This window comes from Ipomoea triloba, chromosome 3 (genome assembly GCF_003576645.1).
Source record: "Ipomoea triloba cultivar NCNSP0323 chromosome 3, ASM357664v1".
Taxonomy (NCBI): domain Eukaryota; kingdom Viridiplantae; phylum Streptophyta; class Magnoliopsida; order Solanales; family Convolvulaceae; genus Ipomoea; species Ipomoea triloba.
Window position 1 is genome coordinate 24,059,305 of NC_044918.1, and position 26,467 is coordinate 24,085,771.

The following is a 26,467-nucleotide window of genomic DNA, read 5'->3' on the forward strand; positions in this document are numbered from 1 at the left end:
AAGCTTTGGAAGTGTTGTTGTGCTGTGTGAAGGAGGCAAGGGTGTGAATAAGCTTCTTCAAAGATGTAAAATGACTTCCCCCAAAAAAAAGGGGAAGTCATTTTACAAGAAATAAGGGACATTTTACATTGACCAAAGGGTCATTTTACATTGACCACCATTTTACAGGACTTACCAAACACTGGAAACCCGGAAAACGATTTCCAGAAATCATTTTCCGGGTTTCCAAACACACCCTTAATGAATGAAAATTTCTGAACAAATTTATCGAAACGAAATAAAACGAACTGGCGCACACACGTATAAAATGAAGAGCGTAGACCCAAATACTGTTGGGTATCAATGCACAAACCGCATCCCAGGCACGAACAAACCAAAAAATAACCATGTTATTAAGAACTAATTGTTTTAAAGAATTGAATAATAATTCAAAATTTAGATTACGCATGCCAATTCAGATGAAACACTAATTAACAACAGACAATCAAGTACATTTGCAATAACAAAAAAATTTCAGTTTGTTTTTTTTTTTTTTTTAAAGATTATTCGTGGATTTTGTATTAATGCTGAAAAATCTGTGAACAAATTTGGCGAAAGTAAATAATATGAAAGGAAAGAGACGAGACAGGATGTCTTGTGAAACTGTATGCACATACTGAAGCATAAAAGTGCACAAACCCAAATTATGATGGTAAATATGCAAATAGCAAATACTTAAAGCGCATAGACCCAATATAAACAAAGACCCAACATTATTTAACAGTGAACTAATAATACATAAAAGATCCTATTCTCAAAAAAAAAAAAAAAAAAGATCCTTGATCATACAACAATGACTCTTTCAAACTGAAATTCCATTTCAAGCTATTTCTTATGATTTAAATAAAAATTTGAATATAATAGCCAATTATTTGAAGTAAAAGAACCTATATTACTATGCTTTAGTATTTTGAATATCCTAAATATCATATGATCATACAACAATGACTCTATTGATGCACACACCCCACCCACACTGCCACACACACAGAAATACCATTAAAAAATTGAAAATAGTGCCACACACAAAGAGAAATAGCATAAAAAAATTTTAAAAACCTGGGTACAAAAAATAAAAGGCAAAATGGAACCCACACCCGAACCCCCCAAACAAAGAAGCATTAATCAAATTGCAAAATACAGAAGCTATGAACCTAACGTCTTTGTGGATGGATTCAAAATACAGATGCATTAATCAAATTGCAAAATTGATTACAAAAACAACAACAAAAGCATTAACCTAACATCTACCATCAACCCCAACCCACCTTACAGAATCAAATTGCAACAAATTTATTAATCAACCACAATTGAAGCATTAACCTAACGTCTACCATCAACCTCAACCCACCATATATTAAAAACAACCACAATTGAAGCAACTTTTAAAAATTACAATGCTTCTAGACTGAAAAATTACCCGGACCAAAAAACCAAACTCATAACCCAAAACCCAAAAAAAAAAAAAATACATATACCTCCCCAAACCCGCCACACCGCCACCATTCCCACAACACCCAACCACCGCTCACCGCTGGTACACAATACATCAATCGCTGCTGCACACCCATGCCCAAACACAAAAATAGACCAAAACCCAATCCCTCGCAATAAAACAAAATACCTGGTCCACCATCGACCGAATTCCTCCTAAGCCGCTTTGACCGCCTTGAAGAAGAACCAACCATGGAGTATCTCTGTTGAGCACAAGCCGATGGCTTCTAGGCGTGGAGAGATGTATATGGCAGGAGCACAAACCGACGGCTTATGGGCAAGGTTTTGGGGAGAGAAAATAAAAACAAAGAACAAAATGAATCAGAAGCTACGGTGAGAATTGGGAAAACCAATCAAATAAGGGTCACACTTGTGTGAGACCGTCTCGCGGATCCTTATTCGTGAGACGGGTCGGGTCGGGTCAAAGCACCATGCAAATGCCATACTTATATGTGCAAATCTCACACTTATATGCTCAAACATAACACTAATCAAAAATACAATTTTTGTTACTTATAAGAGAAAAGGTAATACATTTTTCATAATAAGTAATGTTGACAAGTGTCTTTCACTTATAAGGGCAAATATAATACTTTTGAGGAAAAATGTAACACTTTTAAATTGAAATGTAAAAGTATTGTATTTTCCTTTAAAAGTATTGCATTTACCCTAATAAGTAACAAAAATTGTATTCGTGATTAGTATTACATTTGAGCATATAAGTATGACATTTGTGCATATAAGTGTCACATTTGCACTTTGACCCGACCCGACCCGACCCGACCCGACCCGACCCGTCTCATGGTGAGACGGTCTCACACAAGTTTTTGCCATCAAATATAGGAAACAAAATAAAAATAACACCTAAATTAAAATGGTAATAAATACACTAAATTGCAAATAGACTACATAACCCCTCTCCACAGCATAATTACCTACAATAATCTAAAAATCCCATCAAATCTATACCATTAAAAAAAGATAATAGATGAACAGGATTTAATCTCATGATCTCATCTAAATGAGGATATATATATATATATATATATATAATAAGAAGAAAAATAGAATGCCCATTTCTCTCTCCAGTCTCCATCCTATTCTCTCGCTGTGTGTTGTCCCTCATCTCTCCAAACACTCCAAATACTTTCATCACAGACATCTCTCATCTAGTTCCGGAAAGCCCACTACGATTCCCGATTTTCTCCATTATTTTGACTTTGAGAGATTGATCTTCTTCATCTTTGGAAGAAAACATGTGTTTATTTACTATGTCAATGACATTTAAAAAAATTTAAGCCTCAAATTCAATAAGAAGATGTCGCCGGGTTTTAGCAGCCGGCAAATTAGAGGTCAGCATCCAAAGGCTGTCATTATCACCATTCATCCTTCTCATAAGAGGTTTTATCTTTGTCAATTGCCAGGGTTCTTTTTTCAATTACTATATAAAGTTGGGATTTTAGTTCTATATGTGCATCTTATTGTCAGATTAATGCATGCATTGTTGTATATTAAATTTGGTAATTTGGTATCAAGCTAACATTTTTAGTTATGCAGAATTTCAAAAAAATGATTATTTCAAGTAGATGGGATATGACCCTTTTTATGCTTTTTTTTCTTGGCCTTTTTGGTTGAGGATCCTTTGACAAATTCATTCGAAGCTACAGAGTGGGGTTTATCTTTTTCACGATTTTTTTCTTGGCCTTTTTGGTTGAATTATGTTGATTTGTGGAGAAATGGCGCCCAAGTAACTCACATCTGTAGGAGGAGCAAGGTAGGAAGCATACTCAATGGCATTAATACTCCCATTTATTAGAGATGTTCCAAGAGCCCCACGTCCGCTCCTAGCCAAATCAGGTTGGTCTAGACACGTGGATTTTGGTCTGTAGAAGTTTCTCCCTGCTTGGGGGCTGGAAGAAGGGGTAGAAGACTTAGCTAGAGCCGACATAGAGTTCATGTTTGGCGGGGACGATGTTGTTTCCTCTACCACTACTGCTTGACTCTTTTTTCCTTTCTTATCCGTCTTACTTTTCTTGGGCGGAGGATTTTGTACAAGCCGTGACAAATACCGGTCTGCTCTCGAATACTTGACACCTACAAAGCAAACATGGTTAGAGTAAGCAATTAAGAACGACAGTCAAGCGTCACAAACAGTAGAAGAATACCGGTTGGATCAAGGGCAGCCGGTCGAGTCCTCAAAAAACCCAACTTTGTGAACTCCCACTCGTAGTATATTTAGCAACCTTTAGAGGACTACCCCTCCTCAGCTCAACTATACCCTTACGAATAGAAGGACTCTTATTTAAAGGTGGATGGCACCTGATTTGGGATCCCCACCTAATAACAAAAGTGGGTGGACAATCGAGAGAGGCAAAGATAAATTTTAGTTTCCACACCTTGTTAAAAGTAGCACGATCGTCAAAAAGCTTGAGATGGGGTATGGACAAAATAACAACAAAACCTTTACCCTCGGAGGAGGAGGACGACCTACCAACTAGAAACAGGGCTTGGAAAAGACTTAATGTGGGCTCTACCACCCTCTCTCGACATAGAGAAAGGAAACCAGCAATTGCTTGGTGGCTAGCTATTAAGGACAAGTTGACCTGGAGTTATCTCGTAATAATTCAGAAACTCTATGAGTAAGCTATAAAGAGAAAATCTAAGCCTCAACTGCATCGATAAAAGATGAAATCCAAATTTTGTGTCAGGAGGGCTCATAATATTAGCGTCAGGCTCGGGACTAAGAGTAAGAACATTAGGACCAACAAGACCTCAGGTATCCTCCAAATCTTGGGGATCTAATTGAGGCCATATAAATGCTATAAGAGAATTGTCAAGGTGGAAATGTGAGGCCCCACGCCTCTTCCTTTTTGGATGAGTTTTCGCACTTGTAAATCAGAAGACGAAGGGCCATGAATATAAGGAATGGGGGAGTAAGGTCATTCTCATTTGGAAAATACTCTGCATCATCATCATCAACATCAATTGAATTTAACACATTCATTAAAGAAGCAAGGGAAACTAACTTGGTCAGCCTATGCTATGGAAGAACCAAATGGTTCGACTACCTCGGCTATGGTCAAGACTGCCTCGGCCATGGGTGAAGGTGGCCTTTGCCTTAGCACGAAAGAAAAAAAATGGTTGGGTGGTGTGAGAAGGCGGCCTTCGCCTCAGCACAAAACAAAACAAAAAAAAAGGTTCAAAGCCGCACCTCAGCCACGTCCAAGGTCGAGGTCGAGGTCGTGCCTTAACCACAGGCCCTGCGCCGAAAGGAAAAAAAAAAAGAGTATGAAAAAAGAAGCGTACCAAGACAAAAGTCTAACAAAGAATGATTGAATTAGTGGTAAAAAAAATTGTTAGAATAAGAGTTTTTATATGAAAAGGAGGGAGTAAAAAAGGAAAAGGAAATATTTGGAAGATTGAAAAATATTTGGAAAATAAAAAAGATAAAGAAAATCCTAAAATTTTCATATAATAAAGAATTTGATCCTAAGTAACTTAAGAATCTATAGTTGATACAAGTTATTACTCCCAAGCCAACTCAACCACTCTCGCAAGCTCGGGAGTGGGGGTTAGTGGTAAGGTAAACAGTCACATAGCAATTACTCCGACATATTGAAGAGATAGGATAATTACTCCAACGGCTCCCCATTATTACTACCCAACACTCAATGTAGGCTCACTATTATGAAGAGTCTGTTACACTCACCGGAAGAGCCGTTGCACTCATGGTATAAATGGAAAACAAATCTCTGTCTATTTGACTATAAATCACTACAACCATATTATCATCAGTATCTACTTACATATTTATTCATTACTATGATTAAATTAATTATTATCTTCTTTTACTTATCATCATTTTCTATATTTTCTACTCCATTTACTTCTACGAATATAACTTATTTGTTTACACTTAAAGTTAAATATTATTCACATTATCACAATTAAAACTTGAACTCTCCACCAAGTTTTATATTTTGAATGAACTCAATAGATTATTGGTTCGGATATTTTTAATAATGTTATATCGTAATATAAATTGATCCAAATATCGGATATTGAAATTTCACATATATTAGACTTCAAAGAAAAAATTATTTATATACATTTCATTCAAATAAATATATCCAAAAATAATTTAAATATTAGTTCAAAAAATATTAATATTATTTAAATTAAATTTTAGGTGAACTTAATAGGTTAGTTGTTCCGATATATTTTTAATTATGTTATATACATATATAAATTTGATTTGGATATCAAATGTAAAAATCTTACATATATTAGACTTAAAAGTAAAAATTATATTTATTCAATTTAAACAAAACATATCCAAAAATATTTTAGATATATGGTCTAAAATCACTTGAAATTAAACGTTTGCTAATTTTATAATGTTAGTCCGAAAAATTAAATTTTAAAAAATGTATGTTAGTAAAATTTTTTTTTAATAGTTTCCTGAAATAAATGGGTCTCTTTTAAAATTTGCCATGTTGACGGGGTTAAAGATGACATGGATGGGTTCGGATCATAAAATTAATAAATTTTTAACTCCTATAAGAAAATGATGTAATTGACAAAATATAGGTGAAGTTACAAAAATATTGGCAGAAAGAAAAAAATATATGACAAAATTGACAAATTAGAAATAATATAAGGACCAAATAGAAAATATACTTGCAGCCATCCCTAATCAATTGCCAACAAGAGTACTAGTTGAAGACTTGAAGTCTTGAAGGTAGCTAACCTTTACCAGAGGGTTTTACATGGTGGCCCCAAAATCTACTGGAGGTTCTAGAACCAACCAACCAGCTTTGAACTATGCAAACTGTTGGGAACTTGGGACTAATATCCAACATTTCAAAATTTGACGGCTCATAAAAATTACACCTTTTGTCCTTAAGTTACATGGTAATTGTAGAATTCGTTTTTAATTATTAGTCTTGCTCACTTGTTGTTCTTAAATTTTTATTGGTGTTGCACTTTTGGTCCTTTTAGTAACAAAATATTAGGGACAAAAACTGAGCACGAGAAGTAGACCTATTGAAACGGGCCGGTGGGACGGGGCCTGTCCGGGCCAACCAAAATACCGTTTTAAAATTGGCTGCCCAGCCCTACTCGTCTTGGCAGGGTCCGCTAAAATTAAAAGGTTTTAAATTTGAATAAAAATTAATATGAAAAAAAGTTAATAAGTTTATACTAAAATAATTTGAATAATTTAAACATAAATTAATGCATTTGTAAATCGAACCCACTCCCATCATCCCACACCCCATGATCTATGTGGGAGTGTAAACCGAAACACTGGGTACCACTAGACCACAAGATTTTTGGCAAACATAATAATAACTAATATAGTAATAAGTCATAATAAATAATGAAATACATAATATGTGAATAGGCAATAACAAATAATTTATACAATGTATTACTTACTAATACATTTTTCATCAATATAAATAAATAAATTAACATATATTTGTATATATAATTATATAAAATGATGTATATATATATATATATACACACACACACACACACTAATATTAATAATGTATACATACTAGGCGGGCTAAAATGTCCGTCAAAATACGGGCCATAAAATTTAAAATTTGTCCCATTTTTTTTGATGGGGTCCAATTTTGATGGCTCTAACAATAAGTTAATAAAAAAGGCAAAAAATCTAATACTAATAATAATTTAGAGACAAAAAATGAACTAAATGAATAATTAAGGACAAATTATACGATTATCCGAACCTAAAAACACAATTTTTCCTATGATCAAATAATTTAAGTTGAGGTGCACGTCCAATATTGCCAACTCATAGCATATGTGGCATAATTGAAAAGCTTTTAAGAAAACAGGGGTCGAAATTGAATTTCCGTGAAATTTTAGTTGGCCAGAATTGCAAGCGACTGGCCAGTGCCCGGTGGCCCCCCTTTCTCCGGCTCCTTGAGAACAAAGAAAAATACGGAGGAGCGGTTTAAAGATAATTCTGGACAGCTTTGTACCCTGCAGGCTGCAGCCATGGCGACGAGCCTTCAATGGCACCCCCTACCACCCTCGAGGACCAAACTGCTATATCGTACTCCAAGGCAGTTCATTCCTATCCGCCACATGACTCCCGTACAGGCCTTCAGGCGCAGCGACTTTGATATGTTCGCCAGGCGAGTAACCTCCGGCGAGGCTTGGAGAGACGCGTGGCGCCGAGCAAACGACGGCTTCGAGCAGTTCGTTTTCGAAACGAAGAAGACAGCTGAGCGCATCGATCGGAGATACAGTGTCTCGCAGCGGTTGAACGCGGCGGCGCAATCCACTCTTTACCGTGCCCGTGAAATTGACCGCGAATTTGAGATTACTGATCGCTGGCGTACCTTTACTCTCGATTTCAGCAGAAATTGGCCGAGGGTTTGTTCATTTTATCTCTGTATTATAGAGTTATTAAGCTGCGCAATCCATAAAATGAGGATACCGTACCACGAAGCTAGTATATTCCATAAGTTATGATAATTTTTGTCTCAATCTGGGTAATTATTTAGATTTCTGTTGCATCTGCAGTACAGGAAGCAGTTAAATGACTTTTTGGATACTCCGATAGGAAGAACTTTTGTGGTAAGTGATACTCGCCACTCCAATAGCACCAATTTTTCTAACAGACTTATACGGGAAGTCTTTTGTTCTTGTTTTGGGCTTTACTACAACCACTATGAACGCCAGAGCTTTCTGTTCTATTTTGCTCTTTAGGGTTTATTAGGTTTGTACTTTCCTTCAGCATCCCAGTGTATCTTTTGGTCACAATTTTTAGTATTATTTGCTAAATTGCATCTAAATATGTCCATTTACTGAGGTTCTATAGATCATATTTGTTATCATTTTGCAAAATCCTTATCTAAGTGTGCACATTTGCAGACATTCTTCTTCGTATGGTTTGCTCTATCAGGATGGCTGTTTCAGTTTCTGATATTTGCATTATGGTTCTTGCCATTTGCTGCTCCTCTTCTTATAGGTGCTGTTGCAAAAAATCTTGTAATTCAGGTACACTGTTTTGTTGTGCTGCCTTTATCAATTTGTGGTTGGATTATTTGGTTCAATGGTCTTGACTCTTGAGTTTTCAATTGCAAAGGGTGTTATTCACAATTTCACATGATGGTCGTATTATTATAGTTTGAGCTAATTTAATCATTTATAAGTAGGAAATTGCAGAATTGACAACAGTCCTGATTCACTTGTGCAGGGAGAATGCCCAGCTTGTAGAAAGCAGTTTATTGGATATAAAAACCAAACAATTCGCTGCACTAGTTGTAGAAACATTGTGTGGCAACCACAAGGTGATTTCTTCTCCGGAGGCAGTCGAGGTTCTAAGTCATCAAAGTCACAGCCAGATGTCATTGATGTTGAGTTTGAAGAGAAATAAACTTAGAGGTCTATTTGGCACTTACAGCTTTTCTACATGGGGATACGGAACATATATTACTACATAACAAGAACGAAGTTATTTGAGGAGTATGTTAAATGTCTCTTCCTATATCTTCTTAATGTCCTTGTAAGTCCAATTGTGGTTATCCTTTTTTAGTTGATGAGATTTTAGATGGAGAACTAAACTGCAGGTTTTACCTCCGATGTGCTATAAATCTCTCATTGTTTATTAAAATCACATTCATCTTAGTAATTTTGGTATTGGTTGTGAGAGAATCTTGTGAAATAAATTAGCATGAATATGAACAGTACTCATCAACATCAATTCTTAATTAAAACAACCATATTACTTCACTATCGTGGCCTTAGAGGCCCTAGAAATCTGCTTATTTATGCCATCAACTGCAAGCGTAAAGTCTAATAAGTGTTGCCGAGGCATGTTTTCCCTTTGGTTAGTTATGTTGCGCGCTTGATTGCTTTCTGAGATGCGGTTGATGGATCAATTTGAGATCATTCATGTGCTATTTAGGTTACATGATAGAACAAGATGAACAAATACAACTTCATTTTCAAGATGCTTTGTTCTTATCTAAGAGATAGGAGATGGTAGATATCCAGATCCTTGATTGGTTCATATCTTCAAAGAGAAGCTTAACTATTCCACTGTCTGTCTTTAAACTCAGAATGTAGTTGTGTTGACCTTCTGTACATTCCTCTGCAATTCTCATGAGCTTGTCTGCAAGGGGGGGTGGGGGGTGTATTTCATCAGAGCTGCCTTTAGAGTTTAGAGGCTTTAATCTTCCGGATTAGATACCAACACAGCCTGGGAAGATGACCTCAGAGTAATAGTTGCTAATTCAAGTAGTGGAACAATAGATGAGAGCTTACAGTCTTTGGAAGTTCTTAGAGCCCAAAAGTTATTCTTCCCAACACTCAGAATGAGCTGTTTTTGCTTTAGATGCACAGTTACCCATTTGTCCTCTATACGCCCTGCATTTTGTATTAAGCATGTGTTAGGTTTTGCGGACAAACTTGAGAATATACACTAATAGAATGTTTTGGTGGTAAATTCTGGTTGTGTTGCTCACCTGAGGGCATGATTATCCATATTCTAGCACTTACTCTCGTAATACATGGGGTCCTACTAAGGGAATCCTCAAGGATTCTAGATTTGAGAATTGCAGCACCTCTTAGACCTGGTGACAAGAAGTTAGCTCCAGTCGATTAGGGTTGTGAATTTGTACTTGATTTTCTGTATTCTTAGACATGTGTGTGTGTCAAAAGTGAAGGGAATTGATGAGAGAAAGGTTTTACATGTTGCTGTGGTTGCTGTCACTGCTAGCATATCTATAGGAGTATGGATGGCAAGACCAGAGTTGACAGCAGCCGCAACTTGAACTCTTCCTGCACCGAGAGATTCTGCTGCCTCAGCACATACTGTTGTTACAAGAGCTGCTGCTGAAGCAAGAACACCACCCATATTGTTTCTCTGTTCTCCTGATATGGCACTATTGAAGTGAAACTCTTGTGTTTCTGCTTTGCTACTGCTGGCAAGCCCGGCAATTGCTGCAGCAAGCTGTGTAAGAGAGAGTGCAGCATGCACTTTTGCAGTTCTCAGTCGGAGTTTCTCTTTCTTCTCCTGATGTGATCTGAAGAACCTAGTTAATAAGTTGCCCTTTGACCATTGCTTCATTACAGAGGAATCATCTTCTCTAGTTGCTAGTGCTTTACTGGTGGTATTCCGAGACATCTCCTCAAGTTGTTCTTGCTGGTATTCTAGGTCTGTGCTTCTCATTGGCAAGAGATGGTTCTGCAGAGGTAGAAAAAAGAAAAGATTATAAGAGCAGGGGATTGTACGTGAATTTCCTAATTCACTTCACAGAGTGCAAATTGTGTTCACCAAGGCTGTCATCGAACTATTGAAGGTAGAATGCTAAGTTTATGTTTGTTGTTTTTGCTCATAATTCATTTTGTATAGTCCTAGAAATGTTCTTACACCAGATGATAACATATGTAGGAATTCGTTGGAAGAAGGGCTCCATGTTCTACACAAGAATTCCATGGCGTTGGTCTGAGTTGATGTCATCTCTCTTGATTGAGGGTAAGAATGGAATGGGCTTGCCTCCACAGCATCTTGGCTTCTTCTCCAGCATATCTTCTCTGGTTCAATGGCCTAAGGATTGGGGCAGAAAAACAACCTGACATGTTAGGTAAGATTTCTGTATGGACTCATCAACTGTACATATATAGAGCTATAACTTAGGAGGGCTTTAGCCCAGTAGTAGGGTAAAGCTCCATCATCATTCCTTTCTCTCATGATGCACCAAAAAGAAATAGTGTGAGAACTCACAGGTGAGTAGGACACTGAGTTTTGCTTGGCCATAATTTGAACTCTCTTCTTGTAGTTTCAAGTTCCCAAACTGCCACAGAAATTATATTTAAATCTGAATACTAGTGATTGAAGTACGAAAATAGAAACTAAGCACAAAATATATGGTACCTGACTGATGAATGATGATTAGAGTTTTGCTTGAAAGGGAAAGCTTAGGCTAGCGCGAAATCATTCCAAGAGTAGAAAACCCATATCTCCTACTTAAAGTATCAAATGGTTTCTAAGAAGAAAATAAGATAAATTTTCTATATAAGGGAACTAGGGAAGGTATTATATCTAAAGTTGCATGGAAAGAAAAGAATGGCCATAGTTAAAGGGTGTAAGGGTTGTGGGATTCTCAATTCTTAGTGATGATACCTAACACTCCCACCTTGCATTGGCCTATCACCAATAAAAGGAATTTAAGATTGTGGTCCAATGTCATCTACTTTTCTTTTTTAGGCAATGCACACTTCAATTATAGGCTTAGATGTACCATGGTGATGCTTAAATACTAAATATCACTTAACAAAGCGTCATGATGATTGGAATTCTAACAATCTTTTACTGTTTTATTATACTCCGTATTTGTATTATAGTTGCCTGCTATTGTATGAAAATTTCTCACTTCTGCTTTAAAACTTGACATAGGACCATTAATTATGGCAAATTTTTATACGTTGGCTAAATGATTTGTTAAGTATGTTGATGGACTCAAAATTTTAAATTGATCGATGTGACAATATAATGTATGAATTCAATGATTTTGTTTTGGATGAAGAGGGAAATCCCACAACCCTTTTGGGTGTAGGTAAACCCCGCCTTGTGACCCTAGTTGGTAAACGACCGCAAGAAAGTAAGTCAGTCTAGGTTACCCAGCTCAAACTAAGGAGGCAAGGATTCGAACCCGTAACCTTGTGATTACAAGTGTGGGATATCTTGTCATATTGGCTATAGTTACCTAGAATGATTTTGATTTGATGATGTGATATGGAGTGTGAAGAATATACCTTTACTATAGTAGAAAGTTGATGAAAGATGGATGATGCAGAATGAAGTCTGGTATCTGAACAGTGATCACGTGTATGATGCAATGCTACTAAAGTAGAAAGTAGAAGCTAGGGGTGGTTACTGTTTATAGTAGAGTAGAATGAGGTCCACTTTCCAAGTTGACACAGCAAATTGAGCAACAGCAGATGGATTGCGCATGAAAAGATTTTGCTTTGCCCAATCACCTTCTGCATGGTAATGGTGAATGGAACAAGTAGGCCAATTCACTTTTACCAATGTATACTGACTTTCGAGAGTTGGAATTTTTTATTTCAATTTTAAAAAAATAAAATTAAAGGACAACCAGCACCTGGCTTCATGGCTGCCACGTGCCCGCGCAATTTTCATTGGACAACGTTGGAGCTACGGAGTACTAATTTTCCATTGGAATTGGAATGGGACGGTAATCTTCTCTTTGATTCTCCAAGCACATTATAGGTTCTAGAGGATCATTAGGAGGATTTTTCACCTACGACCTTATCTGACTTGTGAAAAATATATTAAACATTTGAACAAATAATTGATAGGTAGTGTCCTTTTCAGAATAAAAAAAAAATTGATAGATAGTGTTGGCAATTGTTATACACTGTATCAAGGTCTACAGTGCATTGTGGATGCTGGTCCTTTACACGTCGTTTTGAATTTTAATTTTGACGGCGATTGTTTGTTGATCAGTTCATGTTACAGTTTTTTTTTTAACTGTAAAATATGTGTATGTGTCTTGTGTTATGCGTTTCTGTGTCTCATGTTATGCAATTCTGTACTTTTAAGTGTATGAATTTTGTACCTGAAATAAAGTAAATACAACATGCGTTTTTGTATCAAATGTTATGCAATTTTGTACCTTAAGAATATTGATTCTGTACCTGAACTAAAGTAAATATAAAACATGTGTATGTGTCGTGTGTTTCTGTGTCTCATGTTATGCAATTCTGTACCTTAAATGTATGAATTCTGTACATGAAATAAATTAGTAGTTGTGTAACGCATAACATATTGTGTCTTATTTTATGAATTTATGTCTTGTATTATGAAATTATGTGTCTATAGGACATAAATTATCTACATAAATCATATTTAAAAATAAGTAAATATATAACATGCGTATGTGTCTTGTGTTGTAAGTTTTTGTGTCTCGTGTTATGAAATTTTGTACCTTAAGAGTTTTGTACCTAGAATAAATTAAAATTTATGTTGAAACATGAGAAACGGGAAACTATAGAATATGTTGAAGTTTAAATATCAAAACGACGTTGTTTTGATTTAGGATCTACAATGCTATGTGGCCTCTGATCCATGATATACATTGCCTAGTGTTGGTGTATAGTATGGGATGCTAATCTTAATTTGAAATTAATGGGTGGCTCGATAAAGAATGTAAAATCTTAAGGTCATGGCCAAAAAATGTTAGCCCGATAAGCTCGGTGACCTGAATGGATTTACTCGAAATTTAGTGGCTTACTTGATAGTCCAAGACTCCAAGTCACTTAGGACTATTTTTTGTTTCACAAGTAATGTTGAATAAAATATACATTGAGTTTATATATATATGTAAGTTTATGTTTAGTAGTTTTTTTTTTTAATTAAATTTGTAAATAAAATTTTAATAAATATATTAATAAGTTTATTACAAAATAAAATACTTTTATGAAAAAAAAATTATAATAATTATTATACTATAGTGTAAATATATTAATTATTTTTAGATGGAATTTTAAATGAAGGTTTAGATTGATGATTGAATGATGTATAAGTTTATATTTATTAGTATAAATGCATTAATTTATTAAAATTGAAAGGAACTAGTTGAGCCATTTGATAAGTCTGACAACTTGAAGTTTTAAATTCAACAAAAAAAAAATGATTAGGTCAAATTGATGAACTTGATAGCTTGATAGGAATCGGGGTAGCTTGAAACAAAACAAGTTGACCTGATTGACATTCCTAATTTCCTATTTATAAGAGTTGTTATTTGCATTTTTAGAATATCACTTTCAAAAGTGAACTTTATCGTATTATTACTATTCCTTTTTCGTAAATATATATCATGGACAACGGTACATGTATTAACATGCACCCAAGGTATCTTTATCTTTTAAAATTCTCTTTTCCAAATTATTATTTTTTCTCTTTTTTTTTTTGTACAAGTAAAATTAATGTATAGAGAATATGTAGCTTTAATTGAAATCTTTGTGTGCGCGTGTGTGTGTATAGGGGCTAGTACTGGTGTGAAGAATCTCTCAGGTGAAAGATGGGGGTTAAATTTGAGTCGTTGATCAAATCTAGATCATCTCTTATCTTCTATGTTACTTTGGCAATGCCCATTAACTGATTGTTGTGACATGATTGGAAAAGGATAGTGGTTGTGTTTTGGGACTGCACACACACAAAAAAAAAAAGAGAAGGCCCGTCCTCAATTAAAGAAGCAAATTATAAAAAATGGCGCACCTTAAGAAGGAAAACAACGCACCTTTAGAAGGAAAATAAAATACTTTAAGGTAAACAATGCATCTTAAAAAAGAAAACAACGCACCTAAAACTTTAGGTCGACGCATCTTAAGTTTTAACAACTGACATACCTTAAGAAGGAAAACTACGCACCTAAAGCTTTAGATAGATGCACTTTAAGTTTCAAAAACTGACGTACCTTAAGCACACAACACAAAAACCAAACACTTTAAGCACAAAAGTCATGCACCTTAAATTTGACCTAGATGCAAAAAGACTAAATTATCATGGTGTTATTTTTTTTTTTTTTTTTAAATCTGTGTTCAATTTGAGTTTTTGATTTTGATTAGATCAAGGGATGAAATTAAACCCTATCTTTTACGTGAAGCCTATTACCGCATTTGATCTCTCTCCCTCTCTCTCTCTCTCTCTCTCTCTCTCTGTGTGTGTGTGTGTATATATATATATATATATATATATACTTGTTCAAATGCGGCGGCGAGCTCCGGTGCGATCATGCGGCGTAATCTACGCCGTCTAATTTCATTAGTCCTACTGAAATTCGCGTATGTTTAAGTGGGGTTATTATGGTAATTTTAGTATTTATATTACGTGAATTGGAATGGTGCATTTTAGTACATAGTGTGGTGCATTTGAATACATTCTGTGGTGCGTTTTATTACATATGTTGATGCATTAATTGTGTTGTAGAATTGTGTGTTTTAATCTATCTGCTGGTGCATTTTCATACTAGAATGATGTGTAACTGTGTTGTGGAATGGTGTGTTTTAATACGTCGTCTGGTGCATTTTAATACGTTGAATGGTGTGTATTTTAACACGTGTTTCTAATAAGTGTGTTGTGGAATGGTGTGTTTTAATTCGTCCTCTGATGCATTTTAATACGTTGAATGGTGTGTATTTTAACACATGTTTTCTAATAAGTGTAATAGTGCATGTTTATAATCTGGGGATGGTGATTTTCAATTAGTGGAATTGTGCATTTTAACACGTGGTGCATTTTAATACGTAGAATGGTGCATATTTTAGCACATGTTTTCTAATATGTGTAAATAGTGTATGCTTATAATCTGACATGAGGCACGTTGTGGTACATTTTAATACGTAGAATGATGTATTTTATTAAGTATATTGATGAATTTTAAGTGAATATGTGCATTTGGTATATTGTGTGGAATGGTGTGTGTTATCGGTCCTCTGGTGCGTTTTAGTACGTAGAATGGTGTGTTTTGTAACATATATATATTGCGCGTTGATTTGATGAGTTGATATGATTTAATGGCTGAGGTCGCATGGCCACACCTAATGACCAGGTCACATGATCATGACTATATATATATATATATATATATATATATAGGGATGCACTCCCATGCGAACTGCCGCCCAGGTAAGAAATGAGAACGCTTCACAGCCGTCCACGTGTCCAGATCAACGAATCAGATGCAATTTTAAAAAAATGACGCGGTAGCATTTTCGTAAATAACTGGAACTTTGGTGCACCTAGTTTCACTTACAAGTGCACCTATTTTCGTACCTATTTTCACTTACAAGTGCAAGTAATTTACCCTATTAATATTCATACACCTATTTTCTCAAATACTTTCACTTACAAATGCAAGTAATTTACCTTTTTAATATTCATGCACTTGGGTTCAACCTAGGTGCACCTAGTTATAACATAGGTTGCACCTAGTTATAACATTATGTGCACTTAGTATTGATGCTCACTGTATAATTCACTTGCACATGTAATACATTTTACTTGCATCTGCAATACATTTTACTTGCACTTGTGCAAGTAATTTACTTTGTTAACATTCATGCACTTGGTTGTGCACCTAGTTATAGCATTAGGTGCACCTAGTTATAACATTAGGTGCACTTAGTATTGATGCTCATTGTACAATTTACTTGCACTTGTAATACATTTTACTTGCACGTGTGCACCTATTTTCACTTGCAGGTGCAAGTAATTTACCTTATTAACGTTTATGCACCTGGGTGCACCTAGTTATAACATGACGTGTACCTAGTTATAATGTTAGGTGCAACTACATTCCGGACACGTGGCGCGCTGTGATTTGTCCGCCTTCCTCTCCTGGGCGGCCAGTACGCATTTGAACGCGATCCTATATATACACACACACATTCAATTTTTATTAAACTTACATGTAGAGAATGTACATAAATCACTACATTACCGTTGGTTTATAAAGTCGCAACTGAAAATACGTAAATTCACTACAAGAAGTTATATTACAATTTATGAAATAATGTACTGAAAAAAATATATCTATGCATGTATTTTAAAGTATATCAATGCGCTTATTTTATATATTGATTTTATTTATACAAAAAGAAATAGAAAATAATATATTTAAATGATAGTTGATCAAGTGGTGTCTTTTTATAAACATGTAATGTTATTTTTATGTACCTAGATCCATGAAGCAACATGTACCTTGGTCCATGATATAATTTGACATTTTCTCTAATATCCATATAATTTTAACTTAAATAAAGTCGCAACTGAAAATATGTAAATTCACTACAAGAAGTTATATTACTATTTATGAAATAATGTACTGAAAAAATATATCTATGCATGTATTTTAAAGTATATCAATGCGCTTATTTTATATATTGATTTTATTTATACAAAAAGAAATAGAGAATAATATATTTAAATGATAGTTAATCAAGTAGTATCTTTTTATAAACATGTAATGTTATTTTTATGTACCTAGATCCATGAAGCAACATGTACCTTGGTCCATGATATAATTTGACATTTTCTCTAATATCGATATAATAATTTTAACTTAAATATAACATAATAATATTAACATTGAGTTTTGTTTTTTAGAACTAAAAAGTCTGCTTTTCTGACTTGCAAACTTTCCTATGTTTCAAGCCTTGCAAGAGTTGATATATATATATATATATATATATATTAAAAAAAAAAAAAAAAAAGAGCAAAACAAAAGAATACCTTGTGTGGCATAATCTAATAAAATAAGGCATGCAAGATTGAAAGCCTCTAATCTAGCACAACCAATCGTACTTGAAGGGCAAATGAAATTAGTAGGAAAATAAGGATTTTATTTATTTATTTATTTATTTATTTTTGCATATAATACATGGTGTTTACATCATTGTGAGATTAATACTGATTTAGTATATGATCTTATAATTGTATTAGTAAACTTACAAATTGTCTCTAATTAGTTGTTTAGAAAATGAGGATCTTTGTGTGAAAAATATGGAGGTACGAAAATGCACAGTAAAATAATAAATGCACAGTATGGTAGTGAAAGTAGTCATATTTTATTGAGAATGTTATAGTACTCATAGTATTGATAGTAGGCAGAGGTGTAGACGTGTATAGTAAACAATAAACATGAAAGTTAGTGCGTTCTAAATTTATGTTTCATGTGTGCTTAAAGATTCCTAGCCTAACAAATACACTTGATATATTATACTCCATATAAGACAAACATTCAGCGGCCTTCCTATGATATACTATGGGCAGCCATCAACTGTGTACACAAACACTTGGTGGATTGTTCACGATTGGTTTGGCTGATGTCGCTTGGTTTTTGTTGTTGTCGCCTCACTTGGCGTGTAATGTTGAACGATACCATGATAGTTCTACGCACTATATGAACTTATTTCAATCTTTACTTTTACACTTTTATTCCCGATGTGACAATCAATGATAAATTATCTTTGAGTTAATTCCAGCAATGGTCATCCGGCTATGTTGATTTTTTAAAATTAGTCCCCGACTTTTAATTTGGACAATTTAGGTCTCTTGACTTTCAAATTCTTTCCAATGTTGGTCCTTTCGGCAAATTTTGGTTAAGTTGAGGTCAAATGAAGGGGTAAAATTGTCCGTTCACCTGTATAGTGTATTATTACTTGTATTTCTCCTGTCCTATACGCTATATATATGAATATAATCTCAGTCGAAGAGACTTTGACTGAGATTATATAGCTTCGATTGAGACTTCGACTGAGATTATATTCATATATACAGCGTATATAACAAGAGAAATATGAGTAATAATACACTAAATAGGTGGGCAGACAATTTTACCCCTTCATTTGACCTCAACCAAAATTTGACGAACGGACCAACATTGGAAAGAATTTGAAAGTCAAGGGACCTAAATTGTCCAAATTAAAAGTCGAGGACTAATTTTGGAAAATCAACATAGTTGGAGTACCATTGCTGGAATTAACACAATTATCTTTAATCTATGAGTTTCAAAAATTATTTACAAATTTTTGAGTAAAAAAAATAAAAATTGAAAGTTCAAGTAGTATTTTTCATGACAGGAATGCATAATTGTCAAAAAAAAAAAAATGATGCTTGTTTGGACTAGGTTGTGCAATAGTTATACCATGGACTCGAGTTTACAATGCAAAGTGGATCCATCACAATTTATTACATACTGAATGTTCACAACTGAATTTACAAGGTGAACATTCAATATGTAAATTGTGAACATTCAGTATATAAATTATAAAATTCAGTATGCAAATTGTATATTTTGGATCCGAGTCCACAGAATAATTTGCCCAGATTGTGTATCTAGGCTTCTAGTAGGGGTGGGCAAAACGGTTCGGGTAACCCGACCCGAACCGAAAAACCGATCGGTTCATGTTTTAGAAGAATCGAACGGGTTGGTTAAAAACCGAACCGAAAAACCGAATGGTTTTTTTAATTAAATATAAATATATATTATATATAATTAATAATAAATAAATAAATAAATATATATATATATATATATATATATATATATATATATATATATATATATATATATATTATTTCTAAACTAGAATGAATTTGGAATTCATTCCAGATTGGAATGAATTCCAAATTCATTCCAGTTTACAAAACTGGAAATTCATTCCAGTTCAGTTTTTATTTTTTATTTTTTAATTTATTTAAATTGTTAATTTGTTAGGTTGGTATTTAATATTTGGATATTAGACTTTGGATTTGGGTTATGTGATGTTTCATGCATAGTTATTACAGCGCCCCGTTACATCGCGGCGCCCCCCGACCGCCTTGTCGCCTAGGAAATGTTGAAATTCGGGGGGCCTAAATTGAACCGAACACCAAACCGAACTAAATCCGAACCGAAACCGAAACCGAAAAAACCGAACCAAAGACCGAAACGCCCACCCCTAGCTTCTAGTTTGGGACAAGCTCATCCTAGTTTGTCCAAGTACTTAAGGCATGCTTTCTTTAAAGTTATTGGGCTCACTTCAATGGGTTTAGGTTATTAATGCCAATACACCAAGTTGACTATATATTGTTCTGCTTAATTAGTAAAGCTATGAGAGCAGTGCGAGTTGAATATATATTTTGATTAATGAATTAACATTTAAATTTTTACCTCCTTCCCATTTTGGTTGTCTGGTTCGTTTAACGATACTTGACTGAAGCTATTTTTAATCTAATTTTTCATAATACTAAGTTTAGCATTAATATATAAAATTTATATATTTAGAAACTACATTAAAAGTATTATTAAACACAAAAATTAAAATTTAAAAATAATAAAAAATTACTAAAGATAATAAGTAATGAAGAAAGAGTTGGTTTGACCAATGAATAGTAAATAGGACATGTAAAATGGGACAGAAGGAGTAGTCAATTATCACCGGATTTAAATAAAATACCTATACTAGCCATTGAGAATATGTTAAGACTATGGCGTCACTTGACTGTCCATGCAATCTCGTATTCTTATCAAGGTTTTTTACTTCCAATTTGATGTATCTTTACCCATTTTGCCAATGATATTTGTTTTCTTATAATATACATAGTATTCTCTAATAATATTTTTTTTGAAAGAATTTCTCTAATAATATTAGTTATGGAGTAAAAGGTTGCTGGAAGGTGCAACAAGATTTGTGTATTCAAATGAAGGCAATGTGGAGACACATGATGTTGCTACATGCCTACATGATCAAAGTAAGATGCTAAATGTTTCAAATCAGGTCTCAGGATGCCAAATACTGTCACAGTCAGTATTATTTGTGATAAATGTTATGGGGAGTAATATATCATTGATTGCTATGGTTGCAAAACTCCCTAGGCGCTCTTCAGGCATTCAGGGAAAGCCTAGTGCCTAGGGCACTCATTAGGCACCCGTGCATTTTTTATTTTTAAAAACAAATTGTTTATTTTTTTAAGACTTGATAATTATAAACTATCTAATACATTAATAGTTAATACTAAAATATTAAACATTAACCTAAAAAACATTTAGGATTATTTTTTGCTCAAAACGATATTGTTTTGAGTGAAATAACTCATTTATGAAAAAAAAAAATAACAATAACTAATCGGCCGACTAAGCGCCTAGGTGGCCTAATCGGTTGCCTAGCCGGCCGAACGCTTGAACCATAAATTATGGTGATAAGCTTGGCGGTCGGCCCGCGCCAATTTTTGCAACACAGACTGTGATTAGTGAAGCTTACAACTAGTTAATCTAAAATGAAATCCCCCCATCTTTTGGGATTAAATGCAGTGCAAAAGAGCCAAGAAATCTAAAGTAGCCTTATCAATTATTGAAAAAAGTTCTTTTGGTACTTCTCTTCAGAATCAGAATTACCATAAGAGCCAAGAAAAATAATAATATAACAGAAAATGCAGAACCTTTTGGAAATCCCCCATCTGCATTCTCCAATAGTCTGTCTATACTACCTTGGCTAGTTATATCCTGTTTTCTCTGCATATATATATATATATAACTCAATGCCATTTCTTACATGGATGGGTATTTGAGCTAGCTAATACCTTGGAAAGGAAACATGGGAGGCCAGACCTGGCTCAGCAGTAATGTAAAAAATCCAAATTCACTATTCTCTAGTCATCTATGCCAGTGAAAATGTTTTCGAGCTTCTTCCTCAATACGGCGAGACGTTATTATCTGTGTCTGTCTATGCAGCTTCTTTGAATTTAGCCTTCTCGCTGAGGCGTTCAAATGCTGTAACAAGATTCTGCAGCCTAGCGACAAACTCAATCAACAGGGAAGTAAATGTTGCCAATGACAATGCACTAGCACTTTCATATGTCCGAACTTCACGCAAATTTTGAATTGTCCCTCCCAAAACTGAAAGCCGCGAAGGCCACATCATTGGTTGTTTGAACATGTCATCGGAAGAATCCATCGGTGAAATACTAACTTGTGGGTTTGGGTTGGGGTTGGGGTTCTGAGCATCCAACCGGTTTCCTGGATGCATGGATCTCGGGATGTTATGTTGTAATTCGCTAAGGGAACTGATTAGCATGGGCGGTTTCACTTCATTGTCCTTGAGCTCCTGAAGTCGTTCAGGGTCTAAATTTTTGGGGCGTTTCTCGATTTCCCAATTCTCAGCATGGACCAGAAGGTAAGATTTTTTGTCAATCAACATTTGCAAATCCTCGGCTGCTTCGTGAACTTCCTCAAGCAGGTTTCCATCACTTAGCTTCTCCATATTTTGCACTTTTTCTCCAAGATGCCTTATCACTTTAGCTCCTGCACTCCCAACTCGATAAATCTCCTTACCGAAAACGGCCCTCAATTCTGATCCTGCCTACAAAACAATTAAAAAAAAAAAGAAAAAAAGAACCAATAGGCAATTTAAAGAAAGTACCAATCTATTTTTGAAAAAGAAGAAGAGAGAAACTCCAACATTTATATCTCATTTTCTAACAGGCATGATTAAGACTTAAGAGAGAGTGCCACTGCAAAGACTAGTATAAATCAAACAGCTCTTATATCATACATGCTTGATGTAAATCAAGCAGCTCTTACTGAGGAAAATATTTGAGGGGAAATTGAATTGAAATTCAATGGAAAAGCAATTACTAGAAAGATTGATTCCATTGTTTGGTTGGTGGAAAAGAAATTACTGGAATATTTATTCCATTGTTTGGTTGAATTTGGACTTGTAAGGAATAATGAGTATAAAGACCTATATATATATATGCCCCTACACAGTAATAATGATAATAAAAGTAAGAATGAATCGCAAGGGTAAAATAGTCATGTCAACTAATTTTTTGTTCCCAAGTTCCCTAGAAAACAAAATACCACCCCCTCCCCTTGGAAAACTTTTTCCATGAACCAAACCAAGGAAAATTCCAACTTCCTCAATCCAACCAAAAACCCCCTTAGTCCTAGATGAGCATCAAGATCAGCATGCAATAGATCTCCATAAGCTGTTTAGATCATGATATCGATAGCATCACAAATTAAACCTCTGAATTCTATATAGAATCCAAAACAAATATTTCTAGGAGACAACCTAGCAAAAAAATAAGAGCAACCCTTCAAAGTTTGGCAAGTTCAAGAATCATTTCAATCACTGTGGAGAGACATGTGAGAAAGGAAATGTGTTGCACGCGAGTAAGAAGAATAAGGTTTACCTGTATCTCTGAAAGAATACAGCCATGCATAGCCATAACCATGAAGGCACAATACCTCAACGCACCGCTAACTTTCACATATTCACTCCAAGGATACTTGAACATTTTGTAACGACCATGGGGCGGTTCCCACACAGCAAAAGCCAACTGAAATAGAAATATATGGAAGTGAATATAACCCAACCTTCAAACAAAAATTTTATCAGCAAAAACACGGGTGGTGTACTTGTACCAGAGTATCCTCTTCGGCTGTGGACTCTAAGATGGTTCTGTACCCACTATACACCAGATCATCAGAAGCCTGGTAGAATAGAATTTTGGAAGGTACCCTCTGGTACTCAACACATTGTAAATAACCATTTACACAACCTATTGCAAGGGCCTGTTGGATAAGTGACGTATATACACCAAAACAGAAAACACTTGAAAACGAAGAAGAAATAAAATTCAATTACCTTCCAGAGAATTTGCAACACCTTTAAAATTTTTTACCACCAGTTTGTGCAAATCCTCACCAGCCCAAATTGGATAGACACATAAATTTATAAGCAAACAGATGGCAGCACCAATGCCAATAAGAAATAAACGTGAAACAGCAGTGTTTAAGAACTCAGAAGTTCCAGATACCAACACTATACAATATGTCAACAAGAACACTCGGAATCCATATTCGTAATGCTTCATGGCAGGATACAATTTCAAGTAAGATGCAAGAAATCCTAAAAGAGATCAGGGAAAGGTATTAACATCAAAGCCAATTTTTTTTTATAGTAATTCATTAAAAAAAATAAAAATTTAAAAGACAGACCAACCAACCAACCAACCTGCTATAAAGATACTGAAAACAATTACAATTTCTTGATATCGTCCAGCCAATTGAGATAATTCAGCAATGCCCAGAGATAATCCTCCAGCAGAAAATGTGCCAAGAGCCCTATTGAACCCTTTGTTAAGGGTTGCCCCTATGCAATGCAAATTATACACACAGATTAGAAATACAGATTAGAGATATATGATAAATTTCAAAATTTTGGCATGAAATTTAGAGTACCTATGCTGAATTCAAATACAACCACCACAGTGAGGATTGCCCAAACAGAATTTTTGCCAATGTAACTAAGGGGTTCCTTAAAGAAAATGAGAACGGCAACAATGGAGAGAGCCAACCCCATTTTAGCCGCAAAGACGACTTTACGAGGGTCTTTGCGGCCCATCTGATAGCACTTGATCGAAACCCTCTTAACATTTTCGAAGAATGTGTGGAATCTATCATGCCGGGCATGAAGATTGCCTTGATCGTCGGGCTCCTCAGGATGGGCGTAGCCTTTTCTGCATGGGATTCCGTCTTTACCTGGTTCAAGAAAGCTTTGCTTAAGCCATCCATGATTAGCGTTGCCCGCAGCCATTTGGTAATCTAGGGGAAAAAGCTGTGTTGGCTTGGTTATCTGAGATCTAACGTTTTCATTACACCGAAAAAAAAAATGAAATCAACGAAAAAAGGATTAAGGAGCAATCGATTGAGGTTGAAAATGATGAGAGTGGATTTATATTGTCTTAAATCTTGAAGGAGTATGATATATAATAATGTGATATACTGATATGATCACATGGATACATGAGAAAGTAGAAGCGGTTCATGGCAGAAATTTAAAAGAAACATGTGACTGGTAGGGTATAAACGAAAATATTTCACTATTCCATTCGAATTTGACTATTTGAACGAGTATTCGTATAACATTCGAATATGGGATTCAATTCGTATTCGATTCGACCACTGTATTCGAATATATTCGATTCGACTCGAATATTCGAATTCGAAATGCCTTATTTAATTTTTTTTGTCTAAATTCTCCAATAAATCTATACTTTATACTATTAATAAAAATAAAATCCTTCAGTTTAACTTCCCGCCAAAACACTGAACTATTAAGGTTTACGTAATAGTGTAAAATAGGCCAAAACACTGTAATATTAAGATTTACGTAATAGTGTAAAATAGGGTAATACAATTGATATTTGTACTACAATTGTATATTAAAATGTGGTAATAGAATTCTTAATAAAATATTTTCTTTTATTTTCATATTTGTAATACATCTATACTTCTATACTATTAATAAAAACAAAATCCTCAATTTTAACTTAATGCCCAAAACACTCCAATCCTATTAATGTTTGCGTAATATTGTAAAATATGGTAATACAATTCCTATTCGTATTATAATTGTACATTAAAATATGGTAATACAATTCCTTATACAATATATTCTTTCCTACTTTCTGTTCGTAATACGATTAAAATTACTAATCGTAATAATACGGTAAATATATGCTTCCTTGCAACGTAACCTATATCTATACTTCTATACTATTAATAAAAACAAAATCCTTAATTTTAATTTCCCACCCAAAACATTCGTATACTATTAAGATTTGCGTAATATTATAAAATATGGTAATACAATTCCTATTCGTACTACAATTGTACATTAAAATATGGTATTACAATTCTTAATAAAATATATTCTTCCCTACTTTCTTATTTGTAATATAATTCTAGATTAAAATTACTAATCGTAATAATACAATATATATATTTACTTACAACGTAATCTATATTTATCTATACTCTATACTATTAATAAAAACAAAATCCCCAATTTTAACTTCCCGCCCAAAACACTTCTATACTATTAAAGTTTGTGTAATATTGTAAAATATGGTAATACAATTCATATTCGTACTACAATTGTATATTAAAATATGGTAATACAATTCCTAATAATATATATTATTCCCAACTTAATTTCCTATTCGTAATACAATTCTAGATTAAAATTACTAATCGTAATAATACACTACATATATTTCTCTACAACGTAATCTATACTATTAATAAAAACAAAATCTTCAAGTTTAACCTCACGCACAAAACAGTCCTATACTATTAAGGTTTGCGCAATATTGTAAAATATGGCAATACAATTCCTATTCATACTACAATTGTATATTAAAATATGGTAATGCAGTTCCTTAAATAATATATTCTTTCCTACTTTCCTATTCGTAATACAATTCTAGATTAAAATTACTAATCATAAAATACAGTACATCTACTTTCCTGCAACGTAATCTATACTATTAATATAAACAAAATTCTTCATTTTAACTTTCCGCCCAAAA

General features: G+C 34.3%; 3 protein-coding genes across 3 annotated transcripts; 1 reads left to right on the forward strand and 2 right to left on the reverse strand.

The window, feature by feature from the left end:
- Positions 1–7,496: 7,496 nt before the first annotated feature.
- On the forward strand, positions 7,497–9,293 carry LOC116011837. The gene is made up of 4 exons (XM_031251254.1): positions 7,497–7,947; positions 8,098–8,151; positions 8,449–8,574; positions 8,774–9,293. The coding sequence occupies exons 1-4, from the start codon at positions 7,567–7,569 to the stop codon at positions 8,951–8,953; spliced, it is 741 nt and encodes a 246-aa protein (XP_031107114.1). The 5' UTR covers positions 7,497–7,566; the 3' UTR covers positions 8,954–9,293.
- A 153-nt stretch (positions 9,294–9,446) lies between these two features.
- On the reverse strand, positions 9,447–11,674 carry LOC116011836. The gene is made up of 7 exons (XM_031251253.1): positions 11,456–11,674; positions 11,306–11,375; positions 10,952–11,128; positions 10,270–10,765; positions 10,044–10,151; positions 9,844–9,945; positions 9,447–9,691 (listed from the first exon to the last, which is right to left on the reverse strand). Exons 2-7 carry the CDS (start codon positions 11,336–11,338, stop codon positions 9,525–9,527), a joined length of 1,083 nt encoding a protein of 360 aa, XP_031107113.1. The 5' UTR covers positions 11,339–11,375; positions 11,456–11,674; the 3' UTR covers positions 9,447–9,524.
- Positions 11,675–21,764: 10,090 nt separating this feature from the next.
- On the reverse strand, positions 21,765–24,812 carry LOC116012551 (aluminum-activated malate transporter 4-like). The gene is made up of 6 exons (XM_031252113.1): positions 24,336–24,812; positions 24,109–24,246; positions 23,740–24,003; positions 23,517–23,653; positions 23,285–23,431; positions 21,765–22,449 (listed from the first exon to the last, which is right to left on the reverse strand). Exons 1-6 carry the CDS (start codon positions 24,688–24,690, stop codon positions 21,814–21,816), a joined length of 1,677 nt encoding a protein of 558 aa, XP_031107973.1. The 5' UTR covers positions 24,691–24,812; the 3' UTR covers positions 21,765–21,813.
- Between the last annotated feature and the right edge of the window lie 1,655 nt (positions 24,813–26,467).

What these genes read in the sequence shown, in the direction of transcription:
- LOC116012551 (XM_031252113.1), bottom strand. Translation starts at nt 24,690, where the DNA reads ATGGCTGCGGGCAACGCTAATCATGGATGGCTTAAGCAAAGCTTTCTT. An exon ending in TGTATTTGAATTCAGCATAG is followed by an intron (nt 24,247 to 24,335) that starts GTACTCTAAATT and finishes TGCATTGCATAG; the next exon opens with GGGCAACCCTTAACAAAGGG. An exon ending in TGTTGCAAATTCTCTGGAAG is followed by an intron (nt 23,654 to 23,739) that starts GTAATTGAATTT and finishes CCCTTGCAATAG; the next exon opens with GTTGTGTAAATGGTTATTTA.
- LOC116011836 (XM_031251253.1), bottom strand. Translation starts at nt 11,338, where the DNA reads ATGGCCAAGCAAAACTCAGTGTCCTACTCACCT. An exon ending in ACTCAGTGTCCTACTCACCT is followed by an intron (nt 11,129 to 11,305) that starts GTGAGTTCTCAC and finishes CCCAATCCTTAG; the next exon opens with GCCATTGAACCAGAGAAGAT. An exon ending in TACATATGTTATCATCTGGT is followed by an intron (nt 10,766 to 10,951) that starts GTAAGAACATTT and finishes CTACCTCTGCAG; the next exon opens with AACCATCTCTTGCCAATGAG.
- LOC116011837 (XM_031251254.1), top strand. Translation starts at nt 7,567, where the DNA reads ATGGCGACGAGCCTTCAATGGCACCCCCTACCACCCTCGAGGACCAAA. An exon ending in TCAGCAGAAATTGGCCGAGG is followed by an intron (nt 7,948 to 8,097) that starts GTTTGTTCATTT and finishes TTGCATCTGCAG; the next exon opens with TACAGGAAGCAGTTAAATGA. An exon ending in CGATAGGAAGAACTTTTGTG is followed by an intron (nt 8,152 to 8,448) that starts GTAAGTGATACT and finishes GCACATTTGCAG; the next exon opens with ACATTCTTCTTCGTATGGTT.